This window comes from Triturus cristatus, chromosome 4_2 (assembly GCF_964204655.1).
Source record: "Triturus cristatus chromosome 4_2, aTriCri1.1, whole genome shotgun sequence".
NCBI classification, from domain to species: domain Eukaryota; kingdom Metazoa; phylum Chordata; class Amphibia; order Caudata; family Salamandridae; genus Triturus; species Triturus cristatus.
The window spans coordinates 514627236-514650233 of record NC_140586.1 but is presented as its reverse complement, the minus strand read 5'-3'; the positions used below and the strand labels follow the sequence as shown (position 1 = coordinate 514650233).

Genomic DNA, 22998 nt, shown 5'->3' with positions numbered 1-22998 from the left:
GCTAAGATGTCTGCATCAATCTTAGTTTTTGATCTTGTAACTGCTGCTACTAAATATGTCGCCACTGCTGTTTTAGCTGCCTCGTCAGCCAAACTGTTACCGACAGCATGGACACCAACTCGTTGGTGACCCAGAGTGTTAATTACATCCACAAGTGGCAGACTCCCTTTGAGTGCTGACACTCGAGCCCAAAGCGTTTTATGCTTCACTGTGCAACCTTTAGAATCACGAAAACCATTCATAATCCAAAAAAGCAAATTGTGGTTGTAAGATTGAACACAATAGTAAGAGTCACTCACTATAAGAGTAGTGACTCTGTGATCAGCAAACTCAAGTGCAAGCACCAGAGCACGAAGCTCCGCCAATTGCGCGGTACAATCACCCAATGACTGCGTATGCACTGCATCAGATTTGAACTCTCCATTCACGAAAGTACCGACTACAATTGCGCAAGCCGCTGAATAAGCGTGCCTTGATCCAGTTGCGGGTTGCGCCGACCCGTCAGTGTATATGACACAATGGTATTCCTCGATGGGGCGCAATGACTGTGGAGCAGGATGAACAAATTCATACTCCAAACTCTCCTGAGTCTGCAACGCCGCGTCAAAGATGTATTCGACGTCAGGCGAAGCTAAGGAGGTTGCCCATTGTATCCACCTCGGATGCAAAGCCTTAGAATTCGGTACACTAGCTTTAGTGACTGCTTCAAGAGCAGGAAACGGTGTTACCACCAGCATGCGCTTTCCCTGTGATAGCGCTCGTTCTTTCAGGATCGCCATCTGAACTGCTGTCAAGACTTTTTCAACAGTGGAAAATCGCAGCTCAGCCGAAGTGTACAGATGAGATTTGTATGCAATGGGGATTGTGTCACCCTCATTGAACGTTAAGTACGTGAAACCTTCCGCGCCTGGAACAATTCTAATGACCAGGTTGGTGTGGTTGTCACGAGTTTTTAGATATTTAGCTGTAAGAAGATCAGTTTGCAAAGTATACAATGCCAACGAGTGCTCTGGCAGCCAGCAAGATCTGGTATAAGTTGGTTGTATCAAGGCATAAAGTGTCTTTATACGCTGGGCATAATCAGGAATGTAGGATCGACTGAAATTCAGAAAACCCAGCAAGGATTGTAATTTTTTCAGTGTCGTAGGGATACGAAGGTTTGCGCATTTCTCAAGGAACTGCGGTGCCAAGCCTCTACCTTCATTATTGAGTTTGTACCCCAAGAACAACACCGTAAATTCAGCAATGTGGGACTTCTTAAAGTTAAACTTGTAACCGAAGTCCGCAAACATAGTCACTATGTTATCCACACGAGCAAGGTGTGGAAGCAACTCGTCGTCTGTCAGATAGATGTCATCGACATACGAGTATGCTTCCGGGTCTACCATCTCCAAGAGAGAGACCACACGAGCTGCAAAAACTCCAGGGCTGTTTTTATAACCCATCGGGAGCCTCTTGAACAATTTTTGTTTTCCACCCGAGGTGAAAGCTGTCCACTCATAACTAAGAGGGGCCAGGTTATGGCAATAAAAGCCATTTGATAAGTCGAGCGTTCGTTTGAAACGTTTTCTCACAAGACTATCTACGAGAGCCGAACTATGAGTATTTTGTACCGCACACGTCCGGCAATGTGAGTTTAAATGCCGGTAATCCAAAACTAGGCGGTACGACCTGTCAGGCTTCGCACAGTGAATAAAGGATTATTCATGGGTGACACACAGGTCTCAATCACTCCTTGATATTCCAATTGCTCAAGGATGGACGCGACGTGAGGTCTAGCCTCGCGACGCATGGGATATTGGGGTTGAGGCTGGGCATCGGATCGCAAAGGAATCTCGTGATTGGGAGAACATTTGTCCCAACCAACCTGATTGCGATATAACGCAGGCGCAAGCACCTGCGCCCACTCCCCGGCTAACCTTGTAGACTCCTCCGTGGGCACTGCGTGCCCAAAGGAAGGAAGTATTACTTCCTCTCCCCTAGGGGCGTCCAAAATGAAAGCCGGAGGCCAATCTTTCTCCGCCAAAAGAATATCATATGTGGTGGTAAGATTATCCCACAAAAACACTTTAATTTTGCGTTGTATGTCACCCTCAATATTAAGGACTATTTCAAATAATCTGTCTGGGGGGGCTACGCGAGTATCAGCAGTTTCAACTGTCACATAAATGTCAGTTGCTGTCGCCTCCAGATATGGACGCAATGCTTCCCGCACTACTGTAACTTCCGCCGCGCTGTCTGGCAGCGTTAGTGCCCATGTCAGGTTCCGAAGCTGTGTCCTGACCATCTGAGGCATATCTCGCTGAGATAGCAGCAACTTTCTTTTTCTGAAACGGTGGACGTGGTCTGGCAGCGTCTTCCTGCTTGCCTTTACCGCCAGTCTGGCGAGGCTGGTCTCGACTTTGAGTGCCCCGTCCTCTCCCACGGTCTCCACCACCAGAGTGCGAAGTCGATGTTTCCTGTGAAGAACGAGGAGAGCGTTGTTCAGAAACCTGAAATCTATCAGGTGACTTAATACGAGTACGATCACGCAAATCATAAGTGCGTTCACTATACGACTGTACGGGTGAGGCAGGACGGGAAACCTGTTTCTGCTGTTGCTTCTCTTGTTTTTTGGCTCGCCAACTTTGTTTAGGAAAGTTGGGCTTTTCGTCTTTTGTAGACGAACTCACCTTAGTTTGTTGCACTACATCGGGAATTTTGATGGTGGGTTTCACACCTAAGGCACTACGTCCAACCATCCTATAGGCTTTCGCAATTATTTTTGCAAACTGCTTAGGCTTATTGGCATCAGCCACAAGCTCCAGCATATTACCAACTTGGAATTGCATGGCATCTCCTTTGAGGTTGCCCATTACCATGGAACAAACCACATCGAAACTGTCGACAAGCCTCATTCCCAACTCAATAGCTGCCTCCGCACCATGACTTTCTTGAACTTTCTTGATGACGGAGGGTAGTACAGCCATAGACGGAGTGCCGTAGCACTTCGAATATGTTGCAGCAAAGACCTTGCCCCAATTGTCACAATCAACAAGTTCAGGGACCAGGTCTTTCGGCAAAGTAATGGTGAGTATCCTGTGTTTATCCACAGGTGTAGTGTTTGGAAACACGGCTTCTAATTGATCAAATTTTACCGCAAGCCAGTAAGGAAATTCATCCTTACTGAGGGGGCGGTTGCCGACGACCGCGTTAACCATAACAGGGCTAATCACCACTGCGTGATGGTGATCCGCCCCGTGTCCAGCAACCGCAGGTGCTCCCACCTGAACTGTGCGTGACACATACTGCACTAAAACCCTATGGACCGTAATCAGGGCTGTATGTAGTGTTCGTAAATCACCCACTGCCACTGTCATGTAGCGTGGGTGTGGAGTATATCCGGCCAGTACCGGCCATGTAGCCCCTGCAATTGACAACGGGCCCATTCTCGCCGATACGACCTCATGGGGGAGGGCGCAATTAAACCAAATAGTATGCTGCCAGGCAGAAATAGGAATTTCTAGAGTCCAATATGGGGCATAAGCCGCAGGTACAGCTGAGGCTGTATATTCGTGGAACAAATTATCGTCCGTATCCACCTCCTCAAAGGTCACCCATGAGTAAAACAACTCATACGGGTAGGTGGTATCAGCACTGACCACAAAGACTACGGACATCCCGTCATCAGGTACCCCATTCGCCCTCAAATGAGCGCGCAGAGGAACCCTACTGTGAGCGGGAATATTAACCGCCATAAGGACACCTTAAAGAGTAACAACGATATTCACAGTAGCACTTGGGCTCAAAAACTATAACCTTTTTAATTTTCAAAGTTTGATAGAACATTTAGTCTAAACCTAGGTAGGTTAAACCGTCAACCAAGTTTTCCGGAAACGAGAGTGAGGGTTGTTGTGGACTAAAATAGTACTGCTAAAGCGTCTCAGATATTAAGACCAAACGTTAGGTGCGCCATGTTGCAGGGATTCTGCTTTTGCACAGAACTATGCGCAGGAGACCAGGACCTCAGAGAATTGTGGTGTACCAGAAAACTCCCCTCAGAACCCAGAACCCCTTATCCGACTAGCTTAGTATCCCATTCGTTAACCTAGATCTAGCTAGGTGGTCCCAATGTATAGACAAACCAGAACAAGCGACTTAGATATTTCTCAGGAGTGGTGGGAATCCGAAATACCTGTTCGTACTTATTTGTTAGTCCACAACATAATAATACAGACACGGTAAAGTTTAAAGTGTTTATTTTATAAACCTCGCGTCCTAAGATGCAGTACTTTGGCTAACACTAGCAGACTAACAGTACAGATCAGAACCATAAGCATTATTACAATACCATATATAATGAAAGGAGCAATCATACTAATAATGACGGTGGTAAGAGGCCACACTCCTTTTACTAAAATCTAATACATTATTATTATTAGACTATTAGAAGGTCTCTTAGGCTAACAGGGGGGACCCCATACCGTATAGATCAGCTTAGTAGAATCACATCAAAGGATCAGCTACAGCATGCATCAGCTCTTCTGTTCGAATGAATGTAAAACCAAACTGTTCTGCAATATTAAAGACGCTTGTCCTTCAAATATTGGCAGCTGTATGCATGATATGTCTAACAAGTGGTACGATCAATCTAACCACAACACTCTGTACCTTCTAGTGACCCAGACGCGTTCTTTGCATGATGTACAGACCAAGGGCACATTTCACGGTTAAGAATGTGAAACAACAGTTTGTTAATCTGCAAAGCAAAGTCGGGTCAGCATTTCTAGAATTAATAACACATAACAACAGTGTCGTGTGCAGCGCAGCAGAAACGACAAGCCTGCTTGCTAACAATGATCTCGTTTATGCTAACTTAGTGTTGTAAATAGGGCGTGGCTTAATCCATCTCACACGCTCTCGGCCAATTCTGCGCTCCCTCTGTGGCCACTCGGAAAAACCTATGCAGGTTAAGAGAGGTGCTGCGCTTGGGCACAAACCCATTTTGGTCTTTGTGCACAAACACTGGCACCGTTGTGGTCAGCCTCTCCGCCAGGACCTTTGCCAGGATTTTATAGTCAGCGTTGAGAAGGGCAAGGGGGCGGTAGGACCCCAAGTTGGTAGGGTCACGTCCCGGCTTAGGCAAGGAGATCAGATAGGCCTCCCTCATTGAGGCAGGTAAGGTAGCCTCCTCAAGGGCCGTGAGATATAGCGCATGCAGCCTAGGTACTAGGGACTCTCGGTAGGCCTTGTAATACTCCGCCGGAAGTCCATCCGGCCCAGGCGCCTTTCCAGAGGCCAATGAAGCTAACGCCTCCCCCATCTCCTCCAACGTGAGGGTGCCCTCCAGCGTCTCCTGATGGGCACTCGGAACCGTGGGTAGACAGGCGGCCTCCAGGAACTGATTCAGATCCTGTGCCTGTCTGCGCCCTGTCGAAGTGTACAGGGCCGCATAATGCGCTGTCAGTATTTGGTGGATTTCCCGTTGCGTGTGTACCAGAGTCCCGTCCGGCCCGCGGATAGACTCTATTGGTGCATGTGCCGTCTCCTGTCTAATCAACCAGGCTAACAACCGCCCCGCCCTATCAGATGTCGCATGGACCCGAGCCGAATGAGCAGCATAATTATGACACCGTAGCCGCTCCATCAGCTCAGCATGTCGCATCCGGAGTCGCGTCAGCCGAGTCGAGTCCCGACCTCCTCCCTCACCATGGTGCTCACACGGCAAAAGGCGCGACTCCAGGGCAGCAAGCGACAACATGAGCTGCCTACGGATGTTCCACGTCGCACCCAAGCAGTGCCCCCGCATTGTGGATTTGTGGGCATCCCATTCCGTCAGCGCATTTTCCGCCGTACCCTCGTTGAGGTCGAAGAACTGCTCGATCGCTGTGCCTAGCGAGGCACGGAACTCCGCATCTTCGAGAGCAGCAGGTTGCAGTCGCCACGTCGGAACAGGAGGTCCTCCCGGGTCCCAGCAGAGACTCAGCCGGAGCGGATTATGATCCGAGTGGGTCCGGCCTAAGTATTCCGCCTGAGCTATCAGAGGGGTCAATGAGGGAGAGCCCACCACTCTGTCGAGGCGGACATGAAGGTCATGTACCGCCGAGTAGTACGAGTAGAGACGATCGTTAGGATGCAGGGCATGCCATACATCGTATAATGCCCAGCGCGTCAACCATTCTGCTAGATTTCTCGCGTTTGAGACGGCCTGTGTGTTGTGGAGTGGCGGATATGACCTGTCGAGGTGTGTGTCAAGCACCGCGTTAAAGTCCCCACCCAGCAGCCATGGAAGACCCACATACGGCGTCAGTGCCACTGAGAGTTGATCCAAGAACGACGATTGGTCGACGTTTGGGGCATAGAGCGAGTCCAAGAGTATAGGTTGCCCATTAAGTTTCCCCCTAACCAGTGTGTATCGCCCATCGGGATCAATCACTGTGTCTGTGCATGTAAAGGGTGTACTCGCCCTTACCCAGATAAGTGTGCCCCGGGCATGCGCAGAGTATGTGGTCCCAAAAAGCTGTCCCCTCCATCTAGTACGTAGTTTACCTAGTTCTGGTTGGGTCATATGGGTCTCTTGAAGAAGGACTATGGCCACCCCATGCCGTTGGAGGTAGGCAAATACAGAGTAGCGGTGCGCTGGCGTGTGCATACCTCGTATGTTCCATGTAACTAACTCAGTGTCCGCCATCGAGAAGGAGGAAGAACCACATGAAGCACAGGGCCAGGAGCGGGCCAGCTAAGGGGACGGACTACTACCACGGCTGTCATGGCTGCCTGCTGCAAGAACATAATGAACAGGAAAACCACGGTGCGTTGCTGAGTGCACTTAACTAAAAACAAAAACTGCAGAACTGCGAGAGCAAACCCCAAAACGGGCATTCGTCCAAACTTATAACTCAATTGCCTATAGGGTACTAGGCCAGGTGTTTGCTGATGGGCACCAAGGGCAGAGTGGTTGATCCCGAGTCGTTAGAGCCTAATGTCACCCTTGTTTGCGCCTTGTGTGCCTGCTGGGTTGTCAGCTGTGTCAAAACGCACCCCAGGGGCATGAGCGCGCCCGTTGCCGTCGCCCACCGTCTATTGGCTGAATCATGTGTATCCCGTGTCCTCCACTCCATGGGCGGGGAAATCTCCATTGCCCCCCAGCCCCCAAGGCCACCAGCGAAACCTCAGCTAGTCCGCATGCACTAATACAGGGGGGGGGGGCGCGGTACATCAAAGAGGAAAACAGCAAGGTCCACAATCTCAATTCCCATGGGAGTTCAGTGAGACTTACTTCATTCACTCCCATCACCAGTACCTGTTTGTGTCCCAACAAGGCAGTGTTCACACAATAATGTCAGCAGTCTGCGGTGTCACCACTGGCAACATCTGGTCCTCTGAGAGTATGGCAGCTGGAGAGGAGGATCTGTCAGTCTCAATATCGCTATGTTCGCGGGCAGGCACTTCCCCCTGACTGCTCACAGACCCCAGTGTCGCCACCGCCTCAAGAGCTTCCTGGCGTTCCAGTCGCATTTTCTCTGGGCTAGGCGCTGCAGGAAGGCCCAGTCCCGCCCGTCCATGCCTCTCCCTCAGCCGGCGTCGTCGCAGCCGCCGCTCTCGACGTCCTCCAGTGCTCGAGTCCTGAGGTTTCGGGCCACTGTGTTGTCCCGTTTCCTCCAGCCAGTCCCAGACCTCAGACGGGGCGTCAAAGAAGTGTGTCCCCCCCTTCGTGACCACCCGAAGGCGCGAGGGGAACAACAACGAGTATGGGAGCTGCAATTCGCGCTGCCGACGCTTCACCTCTAGGTAATTACTTCTCCGCCTCTGGACCGTCGCTGTGTAATCCGGAAATAGCATCACCGGGCCACCCCCTACCGTCAGGGCAGCCATCTTCCTCGTTTCACGGAGTATCATATCCCTGTCGCGGTAGTTGAGGAGTCTGAACAGAAAGGGCCGCGGCCTCGCCCCAGGGACAGGCCTCTGTGCCGGCACTCTGTGCGCCCGTTCCACCACAAACTGCGGGGAGAGCACCCCAGAGGGGAGTATGTCTCGCAGCCATCTCTCTACAAATTGCTCTGGATGTCGCCCCTCCTCACCTTCCAGTAGACCCACCACTCATATCTTCTGGCGCCGAGAGCAGCCCTCCGCGTCCTCAGCGCGGTCTTCCAAAGTGTTGACCCGATCGATCAAATCTTGTAAGGTTGCAGAGTGGCTACGTACCACCGGTTGGACATCCTGCAGCAGCTGACTCTGGCTGGAAACAGTGTCCGCTAATTTACGGTGGTCAGCGTGCAGGAGGGTAAAATCCACTGTGACTTTATCAATACGAGATTCCAATGACGTTCTAGTCTGTTTCAAGGTGTTTCCCAGGTGGTCCACCGCCGCCAGCATGGCGTCCATTTTGGCCTCCAATGTCGACACCGGCGGTTCCGTATCTCTCTCAGAGCGACCAGGTGCCAGACCCAGGCCCTCTACTCGAGGCCGGCTCTCAGTCTGCTTGTTCCGCAGCCGCCCCATGGCCAATTGCTGTGCTGACGGCATTCACGAATTCCTATGTGGTATGTCAGGGAGGGCGATCGCGGACAGCACGGTGTTCAGGTAGTAAGGGGCCAACTTCCCACCTCCACAACCAGTCTCTGGGAAGGGCGAGGGTTTCAGAGTCTCTCCACTCACCAACGGCGCCCCTGTAGAGTCGGCCTCATCTGGGAAGCCCCCTCTGTGGTGCGAGAGTGTCGTGTCCTGGTCACACGGGGTGCAGCCCGCGTCAGAATCGCCCACCGCTCACCTCTTCTCGGACCAGCAATTGCGCCATTCGCCAGCAGAGTCCCAGGATGCTCCCCCGTAGCCGTCAGCGCCAAGCGTCCGGGGGCCCCCGCCAGGGGCGCTTCAGTCCACTGGGCAGCGGCAGCATCTCATATCAGGCAGCGCTTAAGGCTCTTCCGCGCCGTGTACTCGTGACCTTTCACCCCCGCCAGGGGCCGCTCCGCCACTCCCCGCTGATTTCGGCCCGTCCTCGCCAACCCGTGCCGACAGTCTGACCGGCAACTCAGTGCCTCTTACGGGCGCCAGGCGTGTGGCGAAACAGGGCCCATCCCCAGCTATGTGCCTCCCGTGGAGCTGAGCCGTGGGCAGCCGCCCCGCCACGCAAGGGGTCCGCAAGTCCTCGCGCCTCTGCCTCCAACCAGCTCCGGGACTGTCCTCAGGCGTCAGGTCACGGTACGCTATACCACTGGGGACTGGGTCTCAATAGCGTCGCATAAGACATCAGGGCGGCTTGACTCCTCATATGTTTATTCGGGGGCACCCAGTTGGGCTGCTCTTACCACGGCGCATACAGACTCACCCACGCAGTCACAGCAGGTCCCCCGGCTCCAGGCGACAGCCCCACACTCCTCACCCGGTCACTGTAGCGGGCAATTGCCGAGGCCCCACCCAGGGGATCGCAGCCGGAGCGGGAGATCCTCTCCGCTCAGACGCCGGCCACGTCAGCTCCTCTGCACTGGCGCCAGCTCCGCCGTCCATGCGACACAGCGCCGTCTACCGTCGGGGATGACCCCCACAACAAGTCCCGTAGTTCCGACACTCCTCGGATTTGATGCCTTCGCCTGGTTTACCACCAGCTCCCTGGAGCCCTGTGGTTGTTTGGGGTGCCACCAGTGGCCCCGCAGATCACCAGCCGATCGCGCTCTGCCCTTGTCCGTGACGCGCAGTGTGTGCGGCATGGACCCCGCGTGGCAGGCCGCGGTCCGTAGTAGTTTTCGCAGCCGGCCACCACCTCCAGCACGCTTCACGCGTGGTGCCGGGACAGCCGTCGGGGCCAAAATCTTCAGTAGGGAGTCGGCTCCGATTCTCGTTTTTCACTCCCAGGGCCGCCGGAGTCCCTCAGCTGAGAGTGAGCGACAGCAGCAGCTCCGTTGTGCGCCTCAGTCAAGAGAAATGCAGGAGAACGTCTCTAAGCAGCGGGAGCCTTACAGTTTCACGCCCATCTTGACCGCGCGCCCTCTAGCGCCCCCAACACTTAAAACATTTAATTTGCAAAGGAACAAAATGAGGAGGTTCATTTTACCATAGAAATTATGATTAGTGCTGCTGAAAGAAAGATTAGTGCACATTTTGACTTCTCAAATCCTCTTCCATTTCATTAAAACATTCTGACATGCAGACTGAAACATGCACTTTGCATACCAGCAGCAGACTTCCCTGGTGAGCAGTAGCTTTACTACAGTGATCTAATGAGCAACTAGGGTGCTACCATTCAGAATTTATGGAAAATGTGTAACACATCTGAATGCCTTCTTGATGGAATCAAAGTAAACAAGCATTGAAAATGCAATAGGTCTCACTCTCGTTTAAGTCAAAGCAATTCTGTTTGTAATTAGGTGTTTTTTTATCTTTGCTTGTATTAGAGTTTTTCAAACTTTCATGTACATACCATGCATATGTATGCATATATGTATATGTATATGTTTGCATGCATTTATATTTATATAGATATGCAGATTATATTTATATGTTTATATATGTATATATATATATATATATACATACATATATATAAATGCACATGCATATATATATGTGCATATGTGTGCATGTACAGAGAGGTAGAGAGGTAGAGGTGTATAGGTAGAGGTGTAGAGGTGTAGAGGTAGAGAGGTAGAGGTAGAGAGGTAGAGAGTAGTAGAGAGAGAGGTGTAGAGAGGTAGAGAGTAGAGAGCGAGTAATAGAGAGTAGAGAGTGAGTAGTAGAGAGTAGTAGAGAGTAGTAGAGAAAGTATCTGATAGTGAGTAGTAGAGAGTAGTAGAGAGTAGTAGAGTGAGTAGTAGAGAGTGAGTAGTAGAGTGTGAGTAGTAGAGAGTGAGTAGTAGAGAGTGAGTAGTAGAGAGTGAGTAGTAGAGAGTAGTAGAGAGTGAGTAGTAGAGTGAGTAGTAGTGAGTAGTAGAGAGTGAGTAGTAGAGAGTAGTAGAGAGTGAGTAGTAGAGAGTGAGTAGTAGAGAGTGAGTAGCAGAGAGAGAGTATTAGAGAGTAGTCGAGAGTGAGTAGTAGAGTGAGTAGTAGAGAGTAGTAGAGAGAGGGTAGTAGAGAGTGAATAGTAGAGAGTAGTAGAGAGTAGTATAGAGTGAGTAGTAGAGAGTGAGTAGTAGAGAGTGAGTAGTAGAGAGAGAGTAGTAGAGAGTAGTAGAGAGTAGTAGAGAGCGAGTAGTAGAGAGTAGTGGAGTAGTAGAGAGTGAGTAGTAGAAAGTAGTAGAGAGTGAGTAGTAGAGAGTAGTTGAGAGCGAGTAGTAGAGAATGATTAGTGGAGAGTGAGCAATAGAGAGTAGTAGAGAGTGAGTAGTAGAGAGTAGTAGAGAGTGAGCAGTAGAGATTAGTAGAGTGAGTAGTAGAGAGTGAGTAGTAGTAGAGAGTGAGTAGTAGAGTAGTAGAGAGTGAGTGGTAGAGAGTAGGAGAGAATAGTAGAGTGAGTAGTACAGAATAGTAGAGAGTGAGTAGTAGAGCGGGTAGTAGAGAGTAGTAGAGTAGCAGAGAGTGAGTAGTAGAGAGAGTAGTAGAGAGTAGTAGAGAGTGAGTAGTAGAGAGCGAGTAGTAGAGAGTGAGTAGTGGAGAGTTAGTAGTAGAGAGCGAGTAGTAGAGAGTGAGTAGTAGAGAGTGAGTAGTAGAGAGTGAGTAGTAGAGAGTGAGTAGTAGAGAGTAGTAGAGTGAGTAGTAGAGAGTGAGTAGTAGAGAGTAGTAGAGAGAGAGTTGTAGAGAGTGAGTAGTAGAGAGAGAGTAGTAGAGTAGTAGAGAGTGAGTGGTAGAGAGCAGCAGAGAGTAGTAGAGTGAGTAGTAGAGAGTAGTAGAGAGTCAGTAGTAGAGAGTGAATAGTAGAGAGTAGTAGTAGAGAGTAGTAGAGAGAGAGAGAGTAGTAGAGAGTGTAGTAGAGAGTGAGTAGTAGAGAGTAGTAGCGAGTGAGTAGTAGAGAGTAGTAGAGAGTGAGTAGTAGAGTAGTAGAGAGTGAGTGGTAGAGAGTAGTAGAAAGTAGTAGAGTGAGTAGTAGAGAGTGAGTAGTAGAGATTGAATAGTAGAGAGTAGAAGAGAGTGAGTAGTAGAGAGAGTAGTAGTAGACAGTGAGTAGTAGAGAGTAGTAGCAAGTGAGTAGTAGAGAGTGAGTAGTAGAGTAGTAGAGAGTGAGTAGTTGAGAGTGAGTAGTAGAGAGTGAGTAGTAGAGAGTAGTAGAGAGTGAGTAGTAGAGAGTGAGTATTAGAGAGTGAGTAGTAGAGAGAGAGTAGTAGAGAGTAGTAGAGAGTCAGAAGTAGAGTAGTAGAGAGCAGTCAGTCAGTGTCAGTCAGTCAGTGTCAGTCAGTCAGTGTCAGTCAATCAGTGTCAGTCAGTGTCAATCAGTGTCAGTCAGCGTCAGTCAGTCAGTGTCAGTCAGTCAGTGTCAGTCAGTCAGTGTCAGTGTCAGTCAATCTGTGTCAGTCAGTGTCAATCAGTCAGTGTCAGTCAGTCAGTGTCAGCTAGAGCAGCTCTGCTGACCTGGTTCTCTGGCTCTAAAGCAGCTCTGCTGACCTGGTTCTCTCTCTCTAAAGCAGCTCTGCTGACCTGGTTGCTCTGGCTCTACAGCAGGTCTGCTGACCTGGTTCTCTGGTTCTAGAGCAGCTCTGCTGACCTAGTTCTTATGCTACAGAGCAGCTCTGCTGATCTAATTATCGGGCTCTACAACAGCTCTGCTGACCTGGTTCTTTGGCTCTAAAGCAGCTCCGCTGACCCAGTTCTATGGCTCTGAAGTAGTTCTGCTGACATGGTTCTCTGGCTCTAGAGAAGCTCTGCTGACCTGGTTCTCTCCCTCTAAAGCAGCTCCACTGACCTGGTTTCTCTGGCTCTGCAGCAGCTCTGCAGACCTGGTTCTCTGGCTCTAGAGCAGCTCTATTGACCTGGTTCTTAGGCTCTAGAGCAGCTCTACTGACCTGGTTTTCTGTCTCTAAAGCAGCTCTGCTGACCTGGTTCTATTGCTCTAAAGCAGCTCTGCTGATTTGGTTCTCTGGCTCTAGAGTAGCTCTGCTGACCTGGTTCTCTGGCTCTAAAGCAGCTCTGCTAACCTGGTTCTCTGGCTCTAAAGCAGCTCTGGTGACCTGGTTCTCTCCATCTAAAGCAGCTCTGCTGACCTGGTTTCTCTGGCTCTACAGCAGCTCTGCTGACCTGGTTTCTCTGGCTCTAGAGCAGCTCTGCTGACCTAGTTCTTAGGCTCTAGAGCAGCTCTGCTGACCTGGTTCTCTGGCTCTACAGCACCTCTGCTGACCTGGTTTTCTGCACTCACGATGCACACACCCGACTTCGCGAAAATACATATAATAATATAAATAATATAAGTTTATTATAAGTACAAATATATTATTTAGATGACTATCTTACATAATCTCTTGCCTTAATATATATATTAAAGACACATACATATCATTTTGGAACATGCATTTTTTTGCGGGAGTCGCGCACCCAGCGCGCCCCAGCACGTATATGATGTCACGCGGGATCCGCAACCGCGCAAACATCTCGTACCATAATGCGCATGTGTCGCAAATGCGCGGGAGCAGGAGTCGCAGACTGGTCGCATACCAATCGCGCATATCACGTGATATTAAATGTATATGATGTAACTGAAAAACACGCAGCGTCACACACCATACGCGGATCCTTCATGACTTTTCTAAAATGGCAGCTAGAATGCGCGCACCCACCGTGATGTGTACACTTTGAGTGCGCGATAAATATATTAAAATAAAAAATGAAAACAAGAAAATTAATCAATATTTCAGTTTTAATTAAACATTTTTTTGTTGTTGCAATTTTCAGAAAAATATATAATGTTATTTAATGAATAAAATATTTATAAATAAACAGTTAAAAAACTGTAGCAAATCAGTACAAAAAAATAGGTATAACTACTATCACACTTATAAATTAGCATTTAAAAAACCTTTGAAATTCACTGAATAAAAACATAGGTTTCAGAGACGTTATAGTTAGAAATTAGCATTTAAAAAACCTTAGAAATTCACAGAAAAATCCATAGGTTTCAGGGATGTTATAGTTAGCTGCCCATTTCACTCATGCAAAACCATAGAAATTCCTCTGTTATAGTTAGTTCTGGTAACTATAACTCACGCGCCCACAATGCACTGTTGATGATGTTTTTTTACTTTGTTGAAGATGTACAACTAAAACATATATTCGCTCACCAACCACAATAACCTGTTACAAAAATGATGCCAAAACAAGCATTGACAAAGCAGAAATACTAGGAACTAACGCTAGACCTCCTGGCTTTGTCAAAGCTTATTGTCAATTGACACCACATTTTAATTCTCTAGTGATACAGGTGATATAGATGCATATTTTTCTGAGCTTAAATCGCACATCAGAATTCGTTACTAGCCCTTGTAGTCTGCAATAAAGAAGCATCACATTTAAGAAGTATTTTAACAAAGTTACAATTCAAGGTAGATTGTATTATTTACACTGAGAGTTTGCTTGAGAAACATAATTAGATATTGGTCTTCAGGTTTCATTGAATAAACAAAGCTTAAACAATAACAGTGCATCCTTAATATCCTTGCTCAATTACACACGTATAACTTGGCCTGAAGTGAGCCCACCGTTATAAGTTCTTTACAGTTTAATACGTTTACTGTCTCTCACGTGAGACTAGGAAGAAAGCTGCTCATTTTTGTTACCTTTAAATGATGTGTTTTAATAAAAAAAATACCTATCCTGTGTTATATAAATTCATGGCACCAGACAATTTTACATACATCTGGCCGCCTTTCCCACTAGAGTAATTAGTCATATTTTAAGAAAAGCACTATGTCGAAATCTAATTTAACAAATATATAAAACATTGGCAGCCAGAGTGCCGACAATTTTGCTGTGTCGAAAAATAATCCATTTATGTTTACAACTACACTTGCAGCACACTGTAGTTCAACAATTATACTTTATTTTACTTATTCAACTGTTTAACTCATACTGTGTACGTTATCACCGTTGAGTTGTAACACCTCAATGACTGCTGCCAGAGCCACCAGATAGTTTGAAAGTAAAAGGCCGAAGGCCACGGAGAACACTTAGGGGCAGATTTACAAGCCCCCTGCGCCACCACTACGTCACTTTTCTTGACGTACTGGTGGCGCATGGGGCTCCTCCAACAAGGAGAGAAAAAGCCACCCAGCGTGACTTTTCCTCTCCTCGTAAACATGGCCCCTTCACACGCAGCACTGTGCGTTGAAGGGGCGTTCCATGGGTGTTGCTGTGGGTGTTCCCACCAACACCCATGGAACAAGACACATCTCCAGATTTACGAGAAATCTGGAGATGCGTGTGAATGCTATGCCACCGGTGGTGTAGCAAGGCGCAACGAGGAGAAATGTTTTCGTTTTTTCCTCTTTCAATGCGTGCTGCATTCTACAGCACGCATTGAAAGAGGAAAAAGCCTCTTGTGATTGTTTTTGTGCAGGAATGTGTCCCTTCCTGCACAAAAACAATCTCCCCACGACGCAGGCATCCTTGCACCATGGTGCAAGGGTGCCTGCGCCGGTGCATGGCTGCAGTTTGTGCGCCAGCGCAGGGGAAGCACAGAGATGTGACATATTCTTGTAAATATGTCGCGTCTCTGTGCTTTCCAAACTAACGCAGCACGGCGCAGCAAAATGACTTGCTGCACCGTGATGCGTTACTTTGTTGTAAATCTACCCCTTAGTGCTGCCACTTAAACAACAAAATGGAAATCTAGGGGCAGATTTACAAGCTCCTTGCACCACTTTTGCGTCACTTTTAACATGGAAAAAGTGACGCAAAAGTGGCACAAGGGGTTTGTAAATCTGCCCCCTAGCCTTTAAGCTCTTTTGATCTTTTCCCCTGAAAATCAAGGCAGAGAGAATACAGGTATTTCAATCTGCTCATTCCAATGCTGGCGATCATTAAAGGCACACATCTATATGCATGTTACAAAACTTTCTGAACTATAGCTGCTGTTAAAGTGACTTACATTAAACTGCTTATAGTATATATTTGCAACAAATTATCATTTAGCAGGATTTATTTTCGCACCACAATATGTTGCCTCTCATCTTGGAGTTCTCAAAACGATAAAGAAACTTGTCATCCGACTTCATGCCTTTATAAGGTCAGAGATGTACTCAATAGCTTGAAATATTCTTATAATGTGTAGTTGAGGGCACTCTTTCATATATATCTGATTATAAATTATTTTCCTAGCTATATTGTATTTTCTGTCATATATAACCGTGTTTGCAACCAACTCATTAAGGAATCAGAACCATGCACAGAAGATGCGATTTTTGAAGAACAGACCTGAATCGACTGTTGAGACAGATTTCCATTCCCTGACGAAATTCCAGCGAAGGCATCAATGAGACCATTGCCGTCCAGATTATCCGTGGCATAAAACCTCAAGCCTCCTGCAATATTGTGGGTGTATTGTATTAGAACATTATATTGCTCAGAGTGCAGGTACAACAAAAGGACATAGCTTACATAGCTTTCATATTTGATAGCAAAGGACACATGCACATATACTTATCATCATTTTGCTGTCAGATGAGAAAAAATACAGACCTTATGTGAGGGTGCATACATTACAGATGCCATCGGTTAACACTATTGTTAAAGTCCATGGCAGGGGCACTAATTTTCCTCCCGTATGAATTTCATGTCTCAAGAAGAATGAACAACAGGGTTGGCAATTGGAGAAGTGGCTTTATGATCAATGCTGTAATAAATCTCTACTCAAGGAAAACGAATTACTGCTCCTTGGATTTCCCTGAATATCTGTGATATGTTCTGTCTAGTGTCCCCTCGTGGACACCGTAGTACTTATCGCATGTGCGTGTCCCTGCGAGGACGCCGTACCGCAGTCCACCTCCCCAGCTGTCAGTTACTGATGACAGTTGACAGCTGGTGATCTGTGAGCAGCTGAAGTGACTTGCGCTCCACGTTCGAAGCTGTGTTGGCGAACTTAATAAAGAACCTACATCTACAAATTCTACGTCCACTTTGGTTCTTTACAAAGTGGCGACGAGCGCCAACATCGGAACCCACAGTCGGAATACAAAACTTGAAGAAAATTCGAAACCGACGTGAAAAATAAATACTTACAGGAAAAAAAAAGAAGAAAAATTATAGAACAAATATATGGAAATTTCTGTAAGGATTTAGCAGCTGCGCGGAAAAAAAAAAAAAAAAAAAAAAAATACAAGGTTCGTGAAAATTTAACACTTGAAGTGATTGAAGGAAATTTAAGAGGTGAAAAAAGAAAAAATGAACGAGAAGTTTGCAGTGGTGTGATTTTACTAAGAATGCATATGAATGGAAGATAACAACAAGTAAAGCGAGAGGAGCCATTGTCAAGAGGAATTCGGCGAAGTGAAAGGAGGCACGCTGTACAAGTAATCAATCACAGGAAAATGACAGTTTAACGTTGTTCTCAATTGTCAGCTGGGAGCAGAGTCACGAACTATGCAAATTGGGTGTGACGTACTACGCACAGACGCGTAAGTGAATCCTACAGGAATCCAAGTGAGCAGTCCAGCCTACGAGGTGACGTACGACGCAATACTACGTGCGGCCATTTTGAATTTACAAGAAGGTAAACAAAGAAGTGTATTCAAATCGCCTGAGCAACGTGCACACGCACGCATAGGGAAACCTTGCAGAACAAAGGTCGATATGAATAACAAGCTACCGGCAGCAAACGTGAAGCCACAGGTACAGCGCTGGTTAATTTAAAGTGGGAAAATAACAAAGGAAATATTAACAAAGCAATTCTGAGGAGTAATGCACAAATATTAAAAGAGTATTAATGAGTAATAAATAGAGTACTATATACAGTGGCAACTAAAGAAATAAATTAAATTGATCAAACATGGCATCAGGCTACTTATGGAACCTCTCTCCCCCACAATCATTCCTACCAGGTAAGGGAGAACCTGTACTAAAATGGGAGGAATGGAGGGAGTATTTTAACAACTACATCTCACAGTTTGATGATGACAATGAATTTACCCCTAAAAAGAAGTACAAACTCCTATTACATTGTCTTGGAGCTGGAGGGATAAAAGTGTACAACAGCATTAACAAAAAAACAAGAGGGGAGGGAGAGGATGATGTTTACGCTAACGCAATAGATGACTTAAATGCGTACTATAAACCACATGTGTGCGTTGGTGTGGATAGATACAAATTCTTCCACAGGAAGCAGGGAAAAGATGAGTCAGTCGACGACTATGTGTCTGCACTTAAAGAATTAGCATTAAACTGTCGTTTTGGAACTTTGCACGACGAGTTCATAAGAGATCAAATAGTAATTCAGGGGTCAAACGCTGACATCCAGGACAGTCTCTGGGCTAAAGGGGAGTACCCACTCCAAAACATAATAGACGTTGCCAGAAAATCAGAGTTGACGGGTCGCTGCGCTAAAGCCGTCATAGCTGAGAGCAACGAGAAGAAAGAGAGTGGTACCGTCAGCAAGGTGACAAGTTAAGCACAACCCAAAATACACGTGGAACAACAAAACTACAAAAAACATGAACAATAAACCAATGGATAACGAAACAAAGCGTTGTTATAGATGTGGAGACAACTCGCATTGGGCAGATGACAGGAAGTGTCCTGCACGAGGAGTAAAGTGCACATACTGCGGCGTCATTGGGCATTTCCAAAAGGTGTGCCGTAGACGTAAAGCACGCACTGTAAAAAACATCAACGAAGCAGAGGCTTACGAGCATGATGCATCAGATGAAGACGACATCAACATGTGTGTCCTCAGCATTGAAGAAGAGCAAATAAAGGAGGTCAGCACTGATGTCGCGACTAAAAAGAAGAAACCCATATGCAATATGGCCATTGGGGGCATCGATATCAGCATTGTCGCCGATTCGGGCTCACCCTATAAGATTGTGAACAAGAAGGTATGGGAAGAAAAATTCACACCACGCATTGGTAACCACCTTGAAAAAGCAGACATATTGATAAAGTCATTCACTGGTGAACCAATTAATGTATGTGGGTACAGAAAACTTAACTTTGCGTATAAGGGAAGGGAGTCAGAAGGAAAACTCTATGTATCTGCTGTTGGTCCATCAGTGCTGGGATGGATGGACCAAGGAAATTTGAGCATTATCCTTGACCCCAGCTAATCTGACCCCGTCCTAGTTGTCCAAGACACAAATGACTACAGCAAATCCATGTTAATCAAGTACCCAAATGTTTTCAGTGACAAAATTGGAGCACTCACGGGGTACCAACATAAAATTATAGTTAAACCTAATGCAACACCAGTTGTACACAAGACCCGCAACCTACCGTTTGCAGTAAAGGACGAAGTAAAAATGCAAATTGAGAAACTCCTGAAGGAAGGCATAATTGAACAAGTGGAGGCCAGCGAATGGGTTGCGCCATTAGTCGTAGCCAAACGTCCAAACGGAAAATTGAGACTATCTGTAGACCTATGTGACCTAAACAAAAATATAATAGTTGAACAATTTCCATTACACAAAATAAGTGAAATGTTAGCTAGCACTAAAGGAGTCAAATGGTTTTCAACTATTGACTTAAAATCGGCTTACCACCAGGTACCTCTGCATCGCGAAAGCAAAAGTCTCACAGCTTTCATTACACCCTTTGGGTGTTACCAATTCACAAGAGTACCATTTGGGTTGGCATCCGCAGCAGCGATGTTCCAAAGACTCATGAATAAAATGTTTAAGGGAGTTACAGGTATACTGATGTTTCAAGATGACATCCTGGTTATGGGTAAGTCTAAGGAGGAGCACAATGATAAAGTTGAACAAGTACTAGGAATCTTGGAGACTAAAGGACTAACAGCAGAGTACAGTAAATGCAAGTTTGCGTGTGAGTCTGTGAATTATCTGGGACATGAGATTAATGGGAAAGGTATCTTCCCGAAGAAGGACTTACTGGATGCAATTAAGAACTCCCCAATACCCAAAAACAAGGAGGAGTTAAGGTCATTTCTAGGCCTTGTTGAATTTTATGCAAAGTTCATAAAGAACTTCTCTGAGAAACCCTATGAGCTACGACAACAACTTAAAATAAAAAGTGAATTCAATTGGAATATCACGTGTCAAGAAGCATTCAATTCACTTAAAAATGATCTGTGCAATGCAATACCTTTACAGGGATTTTACCCTTCGCTCAGTAACACCATCACTACAGATGCCAGTTTGAAGGGACTTGGAGCCGTACTTACACAAAAAGACGACAGAGGAATACAATATACCATTGCATTCGCATCACGGTCATTGACACCTACAGAGGAAAAATTCTCTGTTATCGAACGTGAGGCATTGGCATGTGTGTGGGCCTTGGAGCACTATCGGAATTATGTGTGGGGAAACAAAGTCACATTGTGCACGGACCATAAGCCACTCACTAAGGTGTTCACAACCAAAGGCTTGTATTCAGCATCACCTAGACTAGCACGCTTATCTGTGCGCCTTTTTGACTTTAATTACAACATTCAATATGTGCCAGGAGTGAAAAATGTCGTTGCCGACTACTTGAGCAGATTGCCCGTAGGTGGAGAGAACCAAGACAGCACAACAGAAGTGGAGGAGTACTGTATAGCCAGCCTGGAAGACAATCTCCAGGGAATTTCAAAGGAAGAGTGGCTTGCAGAACAAGAAAAGGACGCGGACATCTATCAAGTGATAAAAATGTTAGAGGGAGAGTGGACACACAAAAACAAACTCTCTGAAACATTGAGACATTATTACGAAGTCAAGGATGAACTATCACATGAAAATGATTTACTGTTGAGGGGCAGTAGAGTGGTTCCCCCAGTCACGTTAAGGAAACGTATTCTTCAACTATGTCACGAGGGACACTTAGGAATAGTAAAATGTAAAAAAAGAGTGAAAGAAAATTACTGGTGGCCTGGTGTCAGCATAGACGTAGAAAGAATGGTTAGGAACTGCAACATGTGTCTGCACTCCGACAAGACCCAAGTAACACTTAGACCACCTTTGCACCCCATTGTTTGCCCAGCCATGCCATGGGAAAGAGTGGGGGTAGATATTATGGGCCCCATAATGGAAAAGGATGAGCAGTGGTATATAATTGTAATTATAGACCATTTTACCAAATGGCCTGAACTTAAATTTACCATTAAACTGGATTCAAAGACTGTAGTTGAGTTTTTGGATACTGTGTTTACACGAGAAGGGCTCCCAAAACAGATAATCAGCGACAATGGACCGCAGTTCATGTCTGATATATTCAGAGCCTACACATCTAGAAACCAAATCATGCACAAAACCACATCGGTGTACCACCCAGCCGGTAATGGCGCTGTGGAACGCTTCAACAGAGTACTGAAGGGCATTATCCAGCTGGCTAACAGCAATAGACTGTGCTGTAAAAAAGAGATCGTTAAAACATTATGGGCCTACAGAATCACTCCATGTGACTCCACTGGCCACAGCCCATTTGTACTCATGCGAGGTAGGACACCCCTCTCCAGAGACAATGTGGGTTGGACATTTGCAGCAAAAAGAGTGCACTGGTCTACTGACCAAGTAAGAAGGAAAGTTGAGCTTGGGCAGAACAAAACAAAAAATAGGTATGACCTCAAACACGGTTGTAAGACAGTGCAACTCTCTGTTGGTGACACTGTAAAAGTTAAGAGAAGTGGACACATTGGGAAGGGTCAGAACAAGTTCTCCCCACCCCTATTCGTAAACAAGGTGATGGTAAGGGGTGGCACCTCTCTGCCCTCTCTGTATGCAAACCCACCTCAGAAGATCCCACCAACATGCCCAGTAAGTTATATGGCAGTGAACAATCCAGTGTCAACAAGCACCACAATTCCCTGTCAGACTCGTCCAATTGTGAGTCTGTACATGACCGGCTCACATCTCACAATGAGGCATTCAACCCAGTGGCACATACCCCTAATGTTGTGGCTCGCGCTGCCACCACTGGCGCAGACTCAGGAAGAGTAGTCAGAGTATTGCCCCCAACTCCTGGGTACAATGAGTCACGACCTGTCAGTGCCAGCAGATATGGTAGAACGATATTACCTCCAGCGAAACTAAGCGATTACATTTGTGATTAAGTAATTTGTAATGCAATGCAATGCAATTTATTTATTTTGTTCATTTGGGGGAAGATGTGTTATGTTCTGTCTAGTGTCCCCCCGCGGACACCGTAGTACTTATCGCATGTGCGTGACCCTGCGAGGACACCGTACCGCTGTCCACCTCACCAGCTGTCAGTTACTGATGACAGTTGACAGCTGGCGATCTGTGAGCAGCTGCAGTGACTTGCGCTCCACGTTCGGAGCTGTGTTGGTGAACTTAATAAAGAACCTACATCTACAAATTCTACGTCCACTTTGGTTCTTTACAATCTGTTTTTAAGAAATCTATTTCGCTCCAGCCTCCAACAGCATTCCCGGTAACCAAGGAAGACGTTGTTGTTGTAAACTTTATTGTTCAGTTAATTGAAACAAAACAATAAGTAAGATCTGCAGTGAATAATAGAGTTATCTATTAAAATGATTGAACGTTTCTGTATAAAAAGCAAGTGCAATTAGTGTGTGTAAACAATCAATCAATACGTTAAAGAATATACTTGCTATCATATGGAAAAAGAGACTTCGGATCTGATAATGAGTTTGGCGGTATGATGGATCGACAAACCCATGGTGATGGTGTGCCACCCACCGCCCGGTGCTCCGATCGCTGTATTATGACTTTGGCGGTCGGACCGCCATAGGACCATTGCTACCGGCAGGGATCCGCGATCTATGGCGGTCTTGCAGCGGTCAGAGGCCACAATATGCTGGCAGTGCAGCTGCTGCAACGCCAAGCATATTATGAATTTCCTCACTGCCCTCCTTTTCATGGTGATGAGCGCACCATGAAAAGGTGGCAGTGAGGAAACTAAGGGGGCTCTGCAGGGCCACCTGATGCCTCAGTGCATGGAGGTGTATGCATGGGGGCACATGGTGTGTCCCCCTGT

At 46.7% G+C, this 22998-nt stretch overlaps 1 protein-coding gene across 2 annotated transcripts in view; it reads right to left on the bottom strand.

Moving 5' to 3' along the window:
- LOC146834646 (calcium-activated chloride channel regulator 1-like) overlaps nt 1-22998 on the bottom strand; it is a 1200823-nt gene that overhangs the window by 227409 nt on the left and 950416 nt on the right. For both annotated transcript variants that reach the window (XM_085602117.1, XM_085602118.1), the window contains exon 9: nt 16309-16415. In XM_085602117.1, coding sequence (XP_085458243.1) covers nt 16309-16415 — 107 coding nt within the window. The remainder of the gene's footprint in view (nt 1-16308; nt 16416-22998) is intronic.